A 14,401-nucleotide genomic window follows, 5' to 3' on the forward strand; every position below is an offset into this window, starting at 1 on the left:
AATAGATTTTGGTTTGACTGTATCTATTTGATAAATGAAGTTAACCAACTAACATTATACATACCCTTTTGGTTTCTGTACCCAATATTTAAAAAATTTACAAATGTAATAAAAATATAGGTATCGGCATCGGTATCGGCAAGTACCAAAAATAAAAGTATCGGTATCGGGCGAGTACTGGAAAAAGTGGTATCGGTGCATCCCTACTAGTGATCGATCTATATAATGGCTGATATTATTATTATTATTATTATTATTAGATATATCTTATGTTATCTTTAGAATGAATGAATAAATACATTTTAAAATCAAAATGTCAAAATAAAATATCTTCTCTCTAGATAAGCATCAGTCATTGGAAATTGTGAATTTTGAGCAATTATGCAATATTTTTTAATTTGAGCAGTTTTGACTAGTGACCAACAGACATGAGTTTTTTCAATGGCTGATATTATTATTATTATTATTATTATTATTATTATATATATTAATATAAAACATTACAGGATATATTTTACTATCTCTTTAGAATAAATAATTTTAAAATATCAAAATAAATATATTTTCTCTAGATTAGCCGGAATCATTGAAAAAAACAATTAGTATGTATGTGTTATTGTGAATTAAATAAATATTGTGTAATATTTTGGATTTTAGCAGTGTTGGCTAGTGATCAACTGATATTAGTTTTTTTAAAGTCTGAAAAAAATTATTATTATTATTGGGTGTATTTAATGTTATCTCTAACTAACTAACTAACTAAATAAATAAATAGATCAAAATCAATCAAAATAAAATATTATCTCTAGATTAGCATCAATCATTGAAAAAAAAAACAGTATGTACGTTTGATTGTGAATGATTTTTATATTTTTTAATTTTAGCAGCGTTGACTAGTAATCAACTGATGTTTTTTAATGGATGATATTTTTATTGTATGAAATAATATGGGATATATTTGATGGTATCTCTTTAGAATGAATGAATGAATGAATAAAGAAAGAAAGAAAGGTGTCAAAATAAAAATGATCCGTCTCTAGACTAGCATCAGTCGTAGAAAAACTGATCAGTCTGTATGTTGTCTGATTCTGGGCGTGTCTTTGTGTATCTTAGAGCTGATTGGCCGAAAGATCAGTGTGCTCCTCTGTACGTCCCAAAGTTCCGGAACGGCTGGGAGCCGCCGCTGGAACTGTTCCGCTCATCGCCGTGGGAGACAGAGACCGCCGGTGCGCCGGTGCAGACAGAATACAGACCCAAAGAGGTGAGAGCGATGAAACATCCCCATCTCTTCTGTGTGAAAACCTCCTCTCTGTATTAAATGCATATCGTCTTTTCCATCTCAGTTCTATGGATCACAGTCATCGCTCTCTTCAAACGGGTGAGTTAATTGTCATGTCTATATCTAAGAAACTTTGAGGTTTTGATCTGTAGTAAACATGAGAAAAAAGGCACTTCTTGTGTTTAAAAGGTTAAAAACCTTGATTATTTTTTGGCTGGTCACATTTGGACATGTTTTAAAAATGACTGAGACCCAACCAAAGAACACCTTCTGCAAATGATTTCATGAGGTCCTTCCAGCAACGAGGTAATTCCAAGATGTTTCCCTCTGATCTAGAATTAAATTAGAATTTAAGTGAATTGTGTCATTCAAACTAAAATGACTATTTCATCTTTTTTGGCTAAAACTAATATACATTCAGACAATCATCGTATATTTAATCAAAATAGTTCAGGAATAAATGGTGTCTTTTAGTAAATGTCAGTTTTTAGCAAGTTGTCACATGAAGTTTTCTACATTTTATAAATTACAATTTCATTGGGCCAAAACAATGGCATTCCACGAATTTGGTGTTTTATTATTTTTTCATAAGTTCCCATCACCCTGGTTCCCTCATCAAAAACCCAATAGCATTTTTCTATTGGCTTTTGGATTGTTGCAGAAAATAAGATGTGTAACCAACAAAACTTTGATTCCTACATATTTTAATCATGATAATCATCACGACTGATAACTTTTGAAGCCTAAATACCTTTGCCAAAAGTAAAAAGCTAAACACAGGCTATAAGTGAAGTCACATGACTTCAACGTCACCACTGATTAGCTTCCCTCAACATTTTCGGTCTTTGTTTGAGTTCGAGTAGTTTTATTACAGCGATTATAAAGCGACTAGATGAGTTCACCTGTTCAGTGTGTTGACATTTAATGTCGCAGACAACCTCTAGACCCATTTAGACACTTTTTTGCAACCGCCTTGTTCAAGACAAGTAAAAGCTTTTAAAATCAAAGAGGGAATACTGATGCATTATATTTTGTAGAATAAAACATGAAAACAAACAAACCTTATTTCAGGCATTTAAAGGGATAGTTCACCCAAAAAGAAACATTCTGTCATTAATTACTCACCCTCATGTCGTTTCAAACCCGTAAGACCTTCGTTCATCTTCGGAACACAAATGAAGATATTTTTGATTGACATGCATGTGCGTGCATCGTGGTACTCTCGTGAATGGCGGAGACTGACTGAAGGGAAGAAATTGTTGAATAAAATGGTTATTTTTGTTTTTCTTTGCACACAAAAAGTATTTTCGTAGCTTCATAAAATTACAGTTGTCACATGAACTATTTTAACGATATCCTGACTACGTTTGTGTGCGTTGATCGTGGTAGTACCCTTGCTGTCTATGGGAGGGTCAGAGAGCTCTCTGATTTTATCAAAAATATCTTAATTTGTGTTCCGAAGATGAACGAAGGTCTTACAGGTTTGGAACGACATGAGAGAGTAACTATTCCTTTAACCCAAAGTCCCATTCAAAAAACCCATTGACTTAATGACGATGGAACCAGAAGTGCTAAAATTCAAACTCATTTCTGGGTTTTGGCCTACAAGAATACATCATCCCTGCAGCACTTTATTAAATAGCATATTTTCTATTAAATGGCAAGATTTCTTTTCATTTCCTTTTGATAGTTCCAAAATCATTGTGGCAACCTGCCCCTTTCAGTGTGATAGTAATGGTAAAGGGAATGCTGAATGACTTTCGCTCCATGTGAAGATTTTGTTTCTGATCAGCTTGTTGCGCTCATGTTTTTTCCAGGTCTTTCTCAACGTCTCCTGCTTCTCGCAAGTATGCAAAGATCCGCTACCACTTTGTGGCACGTAACGTAAATGAGCTGTCGGTGCTTCAGGACGAAATTCTGGAGGTATGAACATGGCCGTACCCAGACTTTGAAAATTTGTGAGGTCTTCCAGGCTTTATAACGGCAGTGAATGGCTGCCATGAGTTTGAAGCTCAAAAAAGTGCATCCATCCATCATAAACATACTCAACATGGCTCTGGTGGGTTAATAAAGGCCTTCTGAAGCGAAGAATAATTTACACTTTATAAAGTAAAATAATGAACTTTAGGCTCAAACAGCCATACAGATCCGACACCCCGATTCGACTGGTGATATGATGGGGGTTGGTGTTAAAGAATTGTGTTATAAAAACCCCTACAAATACAACTCATTATATACACTATAAACACTTTTTTTTGATGTTGATAACATTTATGACAGATAATATCATGATAATTTTCGCTTTTCCGTTACCGAATGTCGTATCCTGTCAGCAAAAACCTGTCCATGGGCTTTTTTGATTGCTTTCAGTTTTAAGTGCTGGCGATGCAGTTGCCAGATATTGATACTAAAACAAAAAAATAAATAAAAATAAACCGAAACTATTTCCAATCTTTTGCAAATAAGATAAAGATATCGCTGACTCTAAACGGCAACTTCCTATTTTATTAACTTTCTAAAGTGTTAAATTAAGTGGAAAAGACAAGTCCAAAAACGCTTATAATAGCTGGATCTGGCAACACAGAGGCTGCGCCCACGCCTTCACTCACAACTCTCTCAAGCCTTGTTCACTCCACCAATGTCTCGCAGCGATCATTTTCATAACAGGGACGCTAAACATTCTTGCAAACTGTCTAAACTGAATTATACATGTCATGCAGGGATTCATAGGAGGAGTTTAACAGCAAATTAGTCAAAGAACAAAGTTTATTTTTGAACATGAAAAATTTACCGAGGTCCGGACCTCGGTGGCCTCATAGCTGGTTACGGGCCTGAGTATGAAGACTGTGAAAAATCACGTTTAACATCTCAAGTGCTTCTCAAAGACAGCAATGAGATTAAATTGAGCTCTAATGGAGATGATTCTCAAGATGATTCTCCTGAGAAAGTTGTTTCCTCTCAAATCAGTCTCAAATTGTCTCAAAAGTCAGAGATCTCATTATGAACTCTAACATTTCTCATCAAATTCCCAAAAGATGAGCTGATCTTTGCTGCTATGCACATTCCTTTGACAAAAAGCACTTGCTAAATTTGGTGCAATACAAGTTGTGTTCTGAAGGAACAAATGGTTGTGTGTTTTAAGGTGTTGGAGGATGATAAGCAGTGGTGGAAGCTGAGGAATCGAAGTGGACAGGCGGGATACGTGCCCTATAATATCCTGGATGTGGTAAAACTGGAGGACCCTCAAACTATGATTGACCCGCCATACAGTCCAGGAATACCTTACAGTCCGGTAAACACATTTACACAGTACAACAGCAGAAAAACAAGTCATTTTTGATCATTAAAAATACTAATGAATCATTATTTTGTCTCTCACACAGCCATACCGTGGACAGTCGCCCTCCGGCTCAATGGGCAGTGAAAAAGACAGTGAGTTTGAGACAAATATACAAGATTAATAAGATCAGATTCTGTGTATTTAACATGTTTCTTCACTGTCCTCAGGTCACACTCACCAGATGGATAAAGTGAACGATGAGCTGCTCATGTTGATCAGTGGAAATAAGATTCAACAACCCACGAGGAACTTCAAGGTGGTGCGTCAGTCTACTGTCCCGCTGGCCTTTGACTCCAGCCCGGCCGAGGTCACCACCTGGCTCAAGGCCAAGGGCTTCTCCAAACCGTGAGTCAAATAAAATGTTTTTACAGAGAACTCCTTAAAGGGTTAGTTCACCCAAAAATGAAAATAAGCCCATGAATTACTCACCCTCAAGGCATCCTAGGTGTATATGACTTTCTTCTTTCAGACGAATCCAGTCGGAGTTATATTAAAAATTGTCTTTGATCTTCCAAGCTGTTTAATGGCAGTCAGCGGGTGTTGCAGTGCATCAGTCCAAAAGAAGTGAAATAAAGTGCATCCATCCATAATAAAAAGTGCCTCACATGGCTGTGAACAAAGACCTCCTGTAGCGAATCGATGCATTTTTGTAATAAAAATATACATATTCAAAACATAATAATCACTTTAATCTAGCTCACGCTCACTGTTGTACACGGAAGCAGTTCCGGGCGGATGACGTAAGATGTCGGCATTGCGGAAGCGCAGGGGAGAGATCAAAACGAAACAATGGTCACTTATTATAAGTACAAAACGAGGATTTGTAAAGAAGAATGTCAGAGGATTTCGATATAAGCCAAGAGGAGACTGGTTTTCCTTTGCTAAAGTAAGGAAACTTTGCTTCCTTTGCTCCTGTAAACAAACGTTCGAGACTAGCATACCTCAGAGGCGCGCGCGCTGCGCATACGTGCTTTCACGAGACTCACCGGCGCATGCGCAACGCCGACATCTTACGTCATCCGCACAGAGCTGCTTCCGTGTAGGACTGTTGGAGCAAGCTACATTAAAGTGATTATTACATTTTGAATATGGATATTTTTATTACAAAACTCATTGATTCGCTACAGGAGGCCTTTGTTCACCCCCCGAAGCCGTGTGAGGTACTTTTTATTATGGATGGGTGTGCTTTATTTCACTTCTTTTGGACTGATGAACTGCAACACCCGCTGACTGCCATTAAACAGCTTGAAAGATCAAAGACAATTTTTAATATAACTCCGATTGGATTCATCTGAAAGAATATACGCCTAGGATGCCTTGAGGGTGAGTAAATAATGGGCTAATTTTCATTTTTGGGTGAACTATCCCTTTAAGTCTTCTGAACTATGTATTAAAATAAAATAATTGATTTACTTTATAATTTATTTCTTTTCTTTTTTTTTTACTGAACTCGATCCTAAACTATAAAATAAAAAGAACTTTAAAATTAAAAGAATCCTTTATTCTGAAAGTCTTCTAAACTATGAAAAATATTCAGATAAAATCAAAAATGTATTTACTGAGAATTCATCAAGCCTTCTAAACTATAAAGAATATATTGAAATACATACAAATTATTCTTACACATTAAGACCTCATTAAGCCTTCTAAACTATGAAAAAAAAAATCTTTATTTTATTTTATTTTATTTTTTACTGAAAACTCATTAAGGCTACTAAACTATGAGAAATATTAAAAATACAATTTTATTTTTACCTCATTAATCCTAAATAATAAGAAACGTTTAAAACATACAGTTTATTTTTACTGAGAACCCAAAGCCTTTTAAACTATAAAGAATTTATTAAAATAAAATACTTTATTTTTACTAACTTAAGCCTTATGCACTGTGAAAAATTATATTAAATTTTTTTTTTCTTTCTAAAAACTCATTAAGCCTTCTAAACTATGAAAAATATATTCATTTTTTTACTGAAACGTCAAGCGTTCTAAACTGGAAAAAAATTTTTTATATTTTTTTCTGTGAACTCATTAAAGGGGTCATATGATGTTGCTAAAAAGAACATTATTTTGTGTATTTGGTGTAATGAAATGTGTTTATGTGGTTTAAGGTTAAAAAAACACATGCCTTCACGACATTGTGGCGGCAACAACAATACTACAGCGAGAATAAAAGTTACGCCTTCTTTCGTTGCGTGAACATTTGGGCGGCGTTATGCAAATCTTCCCACATCGTGACGTAGATATGTGGGGGCGTGTTAGAACGAGCCATTTTAGGTAGGCGTGGTTGACTCTTAACTTTTATAAAGAATATCTCTTTGGATTTGAGACTATAGTCTTTGCAACTTTACAGATCTTCTTTATGCACCAAGAGCTTGTAACACTCCAAAGAGAAAGGAAAAATCGCATCATATGACCCCTTTAAATGTTTTAACAAATATATGAATTAATCCTAAACTGAAAACATTAAAATGAAATGAAATTAAAATGATTTTTTTTTCTGAGAACTCATTAAGCTTTCTAAACTTTGAAAGATATTCAAATAAAAATATAAGCGATAGTAAACAAAATGTAATAATAATAAAAAAATAAAATAAAAAAAAGACCCCATGAAATGCTAAAAGTAACAAATGTTGAGAAATGAGTCCATGCTGTGTGTCTGTCAGGACGGTGGAGCGTCTGGCCATCCTGACCGGCGCGCAGCTCTTCTCTCTGAATAAAGATCATCTGAAGGCCGTGTGTGGAGACGAGGGATCTCGCGTCTTCAGCCAGATCACAGTCCAGAAATCACAACTAGAGGTCAGTGACACTTCACACAGACTGCACTCAGCACCACAGAACTCTTCTCATTTGTCTTTTCTCTCTTCATCAGAAGAGTCGAGGAGATTCAGAACTGCAAGAGATTCTGACTAAACAACAAGAGAAAATTTCGTCTGCCCCCTAAACACTCTCACACAGACTGTCAATCAAACAGTCACCTGGTAACAGTAACCGTCAACCAAACCCACCAATGAAATTCAGCCACACTGTCGACCAAACGTCTAATCCAATATATTTTTTAATTGTGTATTTATTGTTGGTGCTTTTTATTAGTGCATGTACGGACCTTATTGTAATTTATCCACATACGTTATCTGGTTCATGCTGGAAAATACTTACTGCTCTTTATTGCATGAAAACAATGTATGGGTGAATCTCATGAAAACATGTACAGGTCATGCTTCAAAATTAAAAGAAAAATTATGAACGATAAAAATAAAGGACTATTAACATTTTATTTTTGCGTTTTCATGTCATTTTAACCACAATTGCTCAAAGTAGACTTTTTCTTTAGAGTTTTTATGTAATTCTCAATTATTAAATAGCATGTAGTGACTTGTCACCTCAAAATCCAAAGAAAAATTATGAAAGAAAAATGACTATTTTAGGACCCTTTTTTGTTATTTTTGCATTTCCGTGTCATTTTATCCACAGCTTCTCAAATGCACACATTTTGAGTTTGTCATTTTTGATGATTCCTGTTTTAAGCTGAGGTGAAATGCAATATGTATAGTGCAAAAATGTAAATTTAAGCAAAATACACATCTTTCTTGTAGTGGTTCAGTGTGATTCGTACATGTTGACAGGTGAGATTCACCCGTGTCTGAGCGGAGTGAATGTTTTCTGGGGTTTGATGTATGATTGCATCTGTGACATTGGTTTTTGAAAGAAACAAATGTAAATAATGTGCTAAATTCAGTCGCATCATGCATGTTCCGATGCTGATCATTATATCGAATGAATGAAGCGAGAACAGTACATTTATCAGCTGGATTCATGCACGTCTTTTTTTTAATTTGTATAAAGCGCATTTAGAGACTTTGATCTTACAGTATGTGGTTTAATCACAATAGAGACACTTTAAAAAGACACACAGATGAGATTTAATCAGTTTAATCAGATAACAATTGTAGGAAATCAAATTAAATGTCATATTAAACCGGAAGTAGTATTATCCTCTGCTAGTTTCTCCAAATGTTATTTATAAAAACCAAATCACTGTATTGTAAATTTCAGAAATAAAGTGACTACTAAAAAGATTGTGCCTCAGAAATTACCCTCAAAATATTCAATGCATCTAGCAACTATGCAAATCTAAAATTCAGCGATTGTAATCCAGCAATCACACAACTTCCAGGTACATTCAAGCACGTTCTTGTACCTTCAGATATGTCCTAGGAGCGAGAGACATACAATTCAGTCTCTTTAAAACACATTCAAAGTGCCACAATTACCCTTCAAACACCAAAAACAGAAGTGCTATGTGTCATTTTGGCAATCTGATAGACTGGTCTTTTAGTTATGAGACTTTTTAACGCCTATTCTGCGACATGCTTGCTCTGATTGGTGGATTCTACTCAGCTTTTCATTTTTTAATGCAAGCAGAAGTGAGGTTTTATTTGTTGAGGTACGCATCCAGCCAGAGTTCTCCAGATTTTTCCAAAGACCTGAGAGGAGAGTAATGGTACAGTTAGTGCTGAAGCATCTGCCAGTGAATGCATGCAAAATATGAATATTAATAAGAATGAATCATTCATATATAGACACTTCATAATCCAATCAATTCCCAAATGGATAAAATCAACTCCCACTATGTTTTTCCTGGTTTCACTCAGTAAATGTCACAAACTCTTCTGTTGTGTGCAAAAACTGTGTTTGGGTTTAAATTGACCCACATTGGTTTCCATGCAATTTGCAAAATAAAATAAAATAAAAAAATAAAATAACACTAAAGATTAATTTACAAACAGAAACCCCCTATTATAGCTTGTTACAGACCAGGGTTATTATAGTTAACTAAAACTAAAAACCATATAAAAAAAACAAAAACAAGAACATTTTCATTACTTGAAATAAATTAAACTTCAATAATATTTTGTTTAACTAAAATAACTAAACTAAAATAAAAAATTAAAAAAATTATATAGACTTAAAGGAACACTCCACTATTTTTGAAAATAGGCTCATTTTCCAACTCCCCTAGAGTTAAACAGTTGAGTTTTACCATGTTCGACTTTCAGAGACTTAAAATAAGTTGTGAGAAATGTATTATTTTTTTATTGTGTTATTTCGATCGTGCTAGGGGTCAATTTGACCCACATATTTTTGTTCAAAATGAGCTGCAAAGTCACAATATACACTGAACAAAATTATAAACGCAACACTTTTGTTTTTGCCCCCATTTTTCAGTCTGATATCCTACACGTTTATAATTTTGTTCAGTGTATATATATTTTTTCATGACTACTTATAATGACTGTTTGCACACTAGGGTGCAAATAACTACAGTATCATATACATGTTTGTGTCCATTTTCTGTTGATTATGGCAACTGTAATTCAGCAAATGACTGAAAGGAGCTGTATAACCCAAGCATATATCCATTAGCACTACAAGTGTGTGGCTCAGTCGCAGTGTTGGTGTGGCTCTACAGTCCCAGTAAAGTACTCTAGATTGTAGTAGTCTCTTGCATTATTTGTAATTGGTTTAAATAGTATCTACTGCTATTTGTACCTCTCCTCTGCCTTTGTCATCTTTTTCTAAAAAATTAAAGAGAGTAAAATGGGTTTCTCATACTTTTTTCCAGCGCTGCAACAGTCTAGTAACGGAGATCCAAAAAACTAACAAAAACGAGCTTTTTGACTGTAAAACTCAACTAGAAAAACACTGAATTTTCCTGGAGTGTTTCGAGTAAGTCTTAAATTTCATAAGTTCTCATGTATTTCATATTTTAGTGTTTGACAAGCTACAATAAGGGTTTTTTGGTTTTTACCTGACTCTTTAGTGTTTATGTTCGGCAAATTGCATGGAAATCAATTGGGGAGTCAATATGACCCAAACCAAATTTGTACTGCCTTTCCAAAATACGTCTGTGTCAAATTTTACGAAAAAGTAAACAGGTTAACCTGTATTTCACGCTGTTTGAAAACCGAGTCTGGGCCAAATTGACCCCAACCACAACAGATGATGAAATTGTTTGTCAGTGTTGTTACATAGGAATATTTCGGACCTTCCTTTTGAAGGTCACGTCGTGAGATTTCAGGTGTGCATCATACCTGACGATGTCCGCAAAGGCCTCATACAAGCTCTTCTCTTGGTACTTGACTCCGTATTTGTCACACAACACTCGCACGCGTGGAGCGGCGCGCCAGTAATTGTGCCGAGGCATCATGGGAAAGAGACTGGGACAAGATCAAATCACAGTTGTGAAATGCAGAAGATAAAGTGAAGCCATTTTTGCACTGAAACTACTTCTGTTTTTCTTACTGGTGCTCGATCTGAAAGTTGAGGTGTCCGCTGAACCAGTCGTTGAAGTAGGATTGCTCGATGTTACAGGTTGCAACCAGCTAAATGACAGAAACACACAGAGTTGGCATGCTAGAAAGACTTCAAACCCAGTGCGGCCGTGACGGTTCAGAATGTACCTGCATGCTAAGCCAGTCTTGGTGTTTCTCGTAGTCGATGTCCATGGGGATGTGGCTCATCTGGGTCACCCACACAAACCAGTGACTCTCCATGAACCTGCGGCCCACAGGAACACATTTCACACCACAGTCATGCGACTTGTCAAAACATTATATTTAGTGCCGTCAAACGATTAATATTGATTAATCGCATCCAAATAAAAGTTTTTGCTTACATAATACATATACACAGTACATACACATATATTATGTATATATAAATACAATAGGGGTTGCACCGACTAATCGACTTCAATGGTCTGCCATGAGGCTTTAAGCTTGACGTCGACTAGTTGCTGGTCCTATAGAGGGCGCAACAGGATAAGAAATCTTTGAAGGACTTCCACATTTACGCTCAGTTTCCAAACAGTTCAAATGACAAATAAATGCATACTCTGAAAGCGCTTCACAAGACATGTGTGATTATATTACTGGATGCTCGAAATTGAAGAATGCACGTTTTAAACTGCTTATTGTACAGGTAAGTTAATCGCCGTTCTAATCTAATGCGCTGCTGCACTGTAACGCACACACATAGGCTACAGACAGTAGCTCGTACATCACGCACACATAGCGCGCGCACAGAATCATTCAGCGTGGAAATGTATTGTCAACACCGTTATGTGATTTCTTTTTTTTATGATCAACATTTTTATTCAGATTTAGTTTCACATCAGAAACATATATCACAATTCACAGTTCCAGAGAACTATGTACAAACAGATGCCATGAAGCTGTCCACTTGTACCAAAGGAGAGGAAGAAAAATAAAAGAAATAAAATTCAGATATGCATAGCAGTAATGTCAACTAGAGTAGAGTAGAGGTAGAATTAATTCACACACGCAAATCGCTCTCACTAATGCATTCATATTAATGTAATCTTTACTGCGCTACTTTATCTGTAACGTTATCTGATTTAGAAGGAGCAGAAATCTGTGAGAAATATAACGACCCAAAGACAAAAGAACTGATAAAAATGAGCTGTTATAGGAGCAACAGCCATGTGGGCAGCACTGTGTCATATGCCATAGCTGTGCACAAGGTGTTCGAGACTCAGCTCCAGACTTATTTGTTCATTAGTGACTTTCATCACATAAAAGTCAACTTTAAAAAATCAGAAGTCGTTCAACCCCTAAAATACACACACATACAGTATATATTTTGAAAATATTTACATGTATTTATTTATATTCATATATCATATATAAATATATTTAATATATAAACGTAACGTAATAGCGATTAATCGTTAGACGGCTCTAAATTTGTGTAACACAAAAACAAAATATCAATTGTAAAATCACACAAAGTCAAAGCTAAAATCCACATAAATGGTTGACTCTAATTTCCATAATTAAAGGTAATGTCGTACAATACTTTGTAGAGCAATAATCATTAGCTATGTTTACTTGTAACCAAATAATGTTGATAATTGGATTGATGGCTCACTCAGATTGAAAAGCCTTCATGTAAACACCTCAATCAATCCAACGGAGTACAAACCGAATGAAATTGATCGGGTGGTGTACACCTGTAATAATTTGATTTCCAAAAGTTCAGCAACCAAAAATATTCAGTTTCGGCTGAAATGGTTTTAAAGGACGGAGGTGGGAACATATAATTAGTGTTTTACTGATGTTGCATTTAAACTACAGCAGGTAACACTGTCAGCAGTGTGGACACTGAGGCTGCCTTGACAATATCGATTTCTCCTTTTTAATAGATTTTTTTTATTGGCATGATCTTTTGGTCAGTGCCTTTAGTTGATGTGCATTTCACCTGCAGAAAGATGTCAATAAAATAGCGTGTATATAAGGTCATATAACCCCAGGAAAGCCATTCAATGTCCAAAGCTTGATAGTCCACTAGAAAAAAACAACTCTAGAGAGGAGGATTTTGATAAATACATGCACTATATTACATATGCTTTATATTTTTACTTAACCTGGCAGTGATGTCTTCATTATTTAATGTCTGTTTAACTAAATCTGTCATGAAAACTATAATTTTGGTATCTGTGTTACGGTAATTGGTAAAGTAAAAGTGATTTAGACCAAATTTATCTTCCACCAATTTGACGTAATTTTTTTTCCTTGACTTCGTATGTTTAATTAAAAAACTGAAACTCACTGATCAGAAATCAGAAAAATATTTTAAATTATTTTTAACAAAACATTACATAGTATCAGAGGACTGATCTGATTGTCACAAAAAAACAAACAAAAAAAACAAACACATTCCACAGAAAACAACTCAAAATGAACTGGTTCTTTGGGATACAACACCCATTAAAGATCCTCCTGAAAGTAATAAACTCAAATATAACTTCATAAAACAAAAGAGTAGAGAACAGAGGAACTATTATATCACTATACTGCAGGGAAGTGGGAAATAAAGACAAAAGATTTGAAGAAAAGACACTGTGATCTGACGTCACTGAAGTAAACGCTGAGCCACCACACAGCTTTATAACCTCTTACACACCTGCAGCTGTGAGCAATCAAAGAGATCAGAAGGACACGCCCACCTCTCTCTCTCGCTCTCACTAGTACTGAATGATTATATTCATATACTAAGGTATCTCCAAAAATACTATGGTAGTACTATGGTAAATGCCCCACAAAACCTTAATAGTACCAAGATCATTTTTGGTAAGTGAAAGAAAAGCTTGGCACTACATGGTACAAGTGCAAAAAACATGGTACTACCTTAAGTACCATGTGAAAAAAAAACAGGGTAATACCATGGTATTTTTTATTAGTGAGGGTATTTTGCTTTTTCGGCCATTGAGAACGCATTTGGAATATTAAATCTACAATAAACGTGTTTAAATCAGAAGTAGTAAATGAAATTATTATTTGTACCTCACGATATTAAACAGAAGCACCGCCCAAAGCACACCGTAGAACTGCGTTTAACACAGGAAGTAGCGAACGTAGTAACTTATACACCACACAAGGTCCTAAAACAGATAAGACGAGAAGAGATGAGGGCAGAGAAAGTGCTGTAAAATCACATTCAGCACATAAACAAGGTAAGAGTCAAAGCAATCGTGGTAACCTACCACCCAAAGACCATGTGCGATCATATTGTGAAAGATCTGGAACTGGAAATACACCGGAATGAGCAGAGGAGGTCCAACTGAGAAATAACAACAGAAGAAGATGGTAAACATGCCTGGCTGATGGTGTCTATCATAACTAGTCCTACACTCTAAAAAATGCTGGGTTAAATACAACCCAGTGCTGGGTAAAATAGGGACAAACCCAGCAATTGGG

General features: G+C 35.4%; 1 protein-coding gene and 1 pseudogene across 3 annotated transcripts in view; one reads left to right on the forward strand and one right to left on the reverse strand.

Moving 5' to 3' along the window:
• The window catches only part of LOC107732282 (epidermal growth factor receptor kinase substrate 8-like protein 2), a 51,842-nt gene extending 44,224 nt beyond the window's left edge, over window positions 1–7,618 (forward strand). For all 3 annotated transcript variants that reach the window (XM_016543554.1, XM_016543553.1, XM_016543555.1), the window contains 8 exons: window positions 1,114–1,261; window positions 1,344–1,378; window positions 3,097–3,202; window positions 4,422–4,571; window positions 4,663–4,711; window positions 4,787–4,964; window positions 7,286–7,418; window positions 7,492–7,618. In XM_016543554.1, coding sequence (XP_016399040.1) covers window positions 1,114–1,261; window positions 1,344–1,378; window positions 3,097–3,202; window positions 4,422–4,571; window positions 4,663–4,711; window positions 4,787–4,964; window positions 7,286–7,418; window positions 7,492–7,563 — 871 coding nt within the window. In that variant the 3' untranslated portion in view covers window positions 7,564–7,618. The remainder of the gene's footprint in view (window positions 1–1,113; window positions 1,262–1,343; window positions 1,379–3,096; window positions 3,203–4,421; window positions 4,572–4,662; window positions 4,712–4,786; window positions 4,965–7,285; window positions 7,419–7,491) is intronic.
• An 87-nt stretch (window positions 7,619–7,705) lies between these two features.
• LOC107732283 (fatty acid desaturase 2-like) overlaps window positions 7,706–14,401 on the reverse strand; it is a 17,281-nt pseudogene continuing 10,585 nt past the window's right edge.

This window comes from Sinocyclocheilus rhinocerous, unplaced genomic scaffold (assembly GCF_001515625.1).
Source record: "Sinocyclocheilus rhinocerous isolate Xijiao unplaced genomic scaffold, SAMN03320098_v1.1 scaffold38, whole genome shotgun sequence".
Taxonomy (NCBI): Eukaryota; Metazoa; Chordata; class Actinopteri; order Cypriniformes; family Cyprinidae; genus Sinocyclocheilus; species Sinocyclocheilus rhinocerous.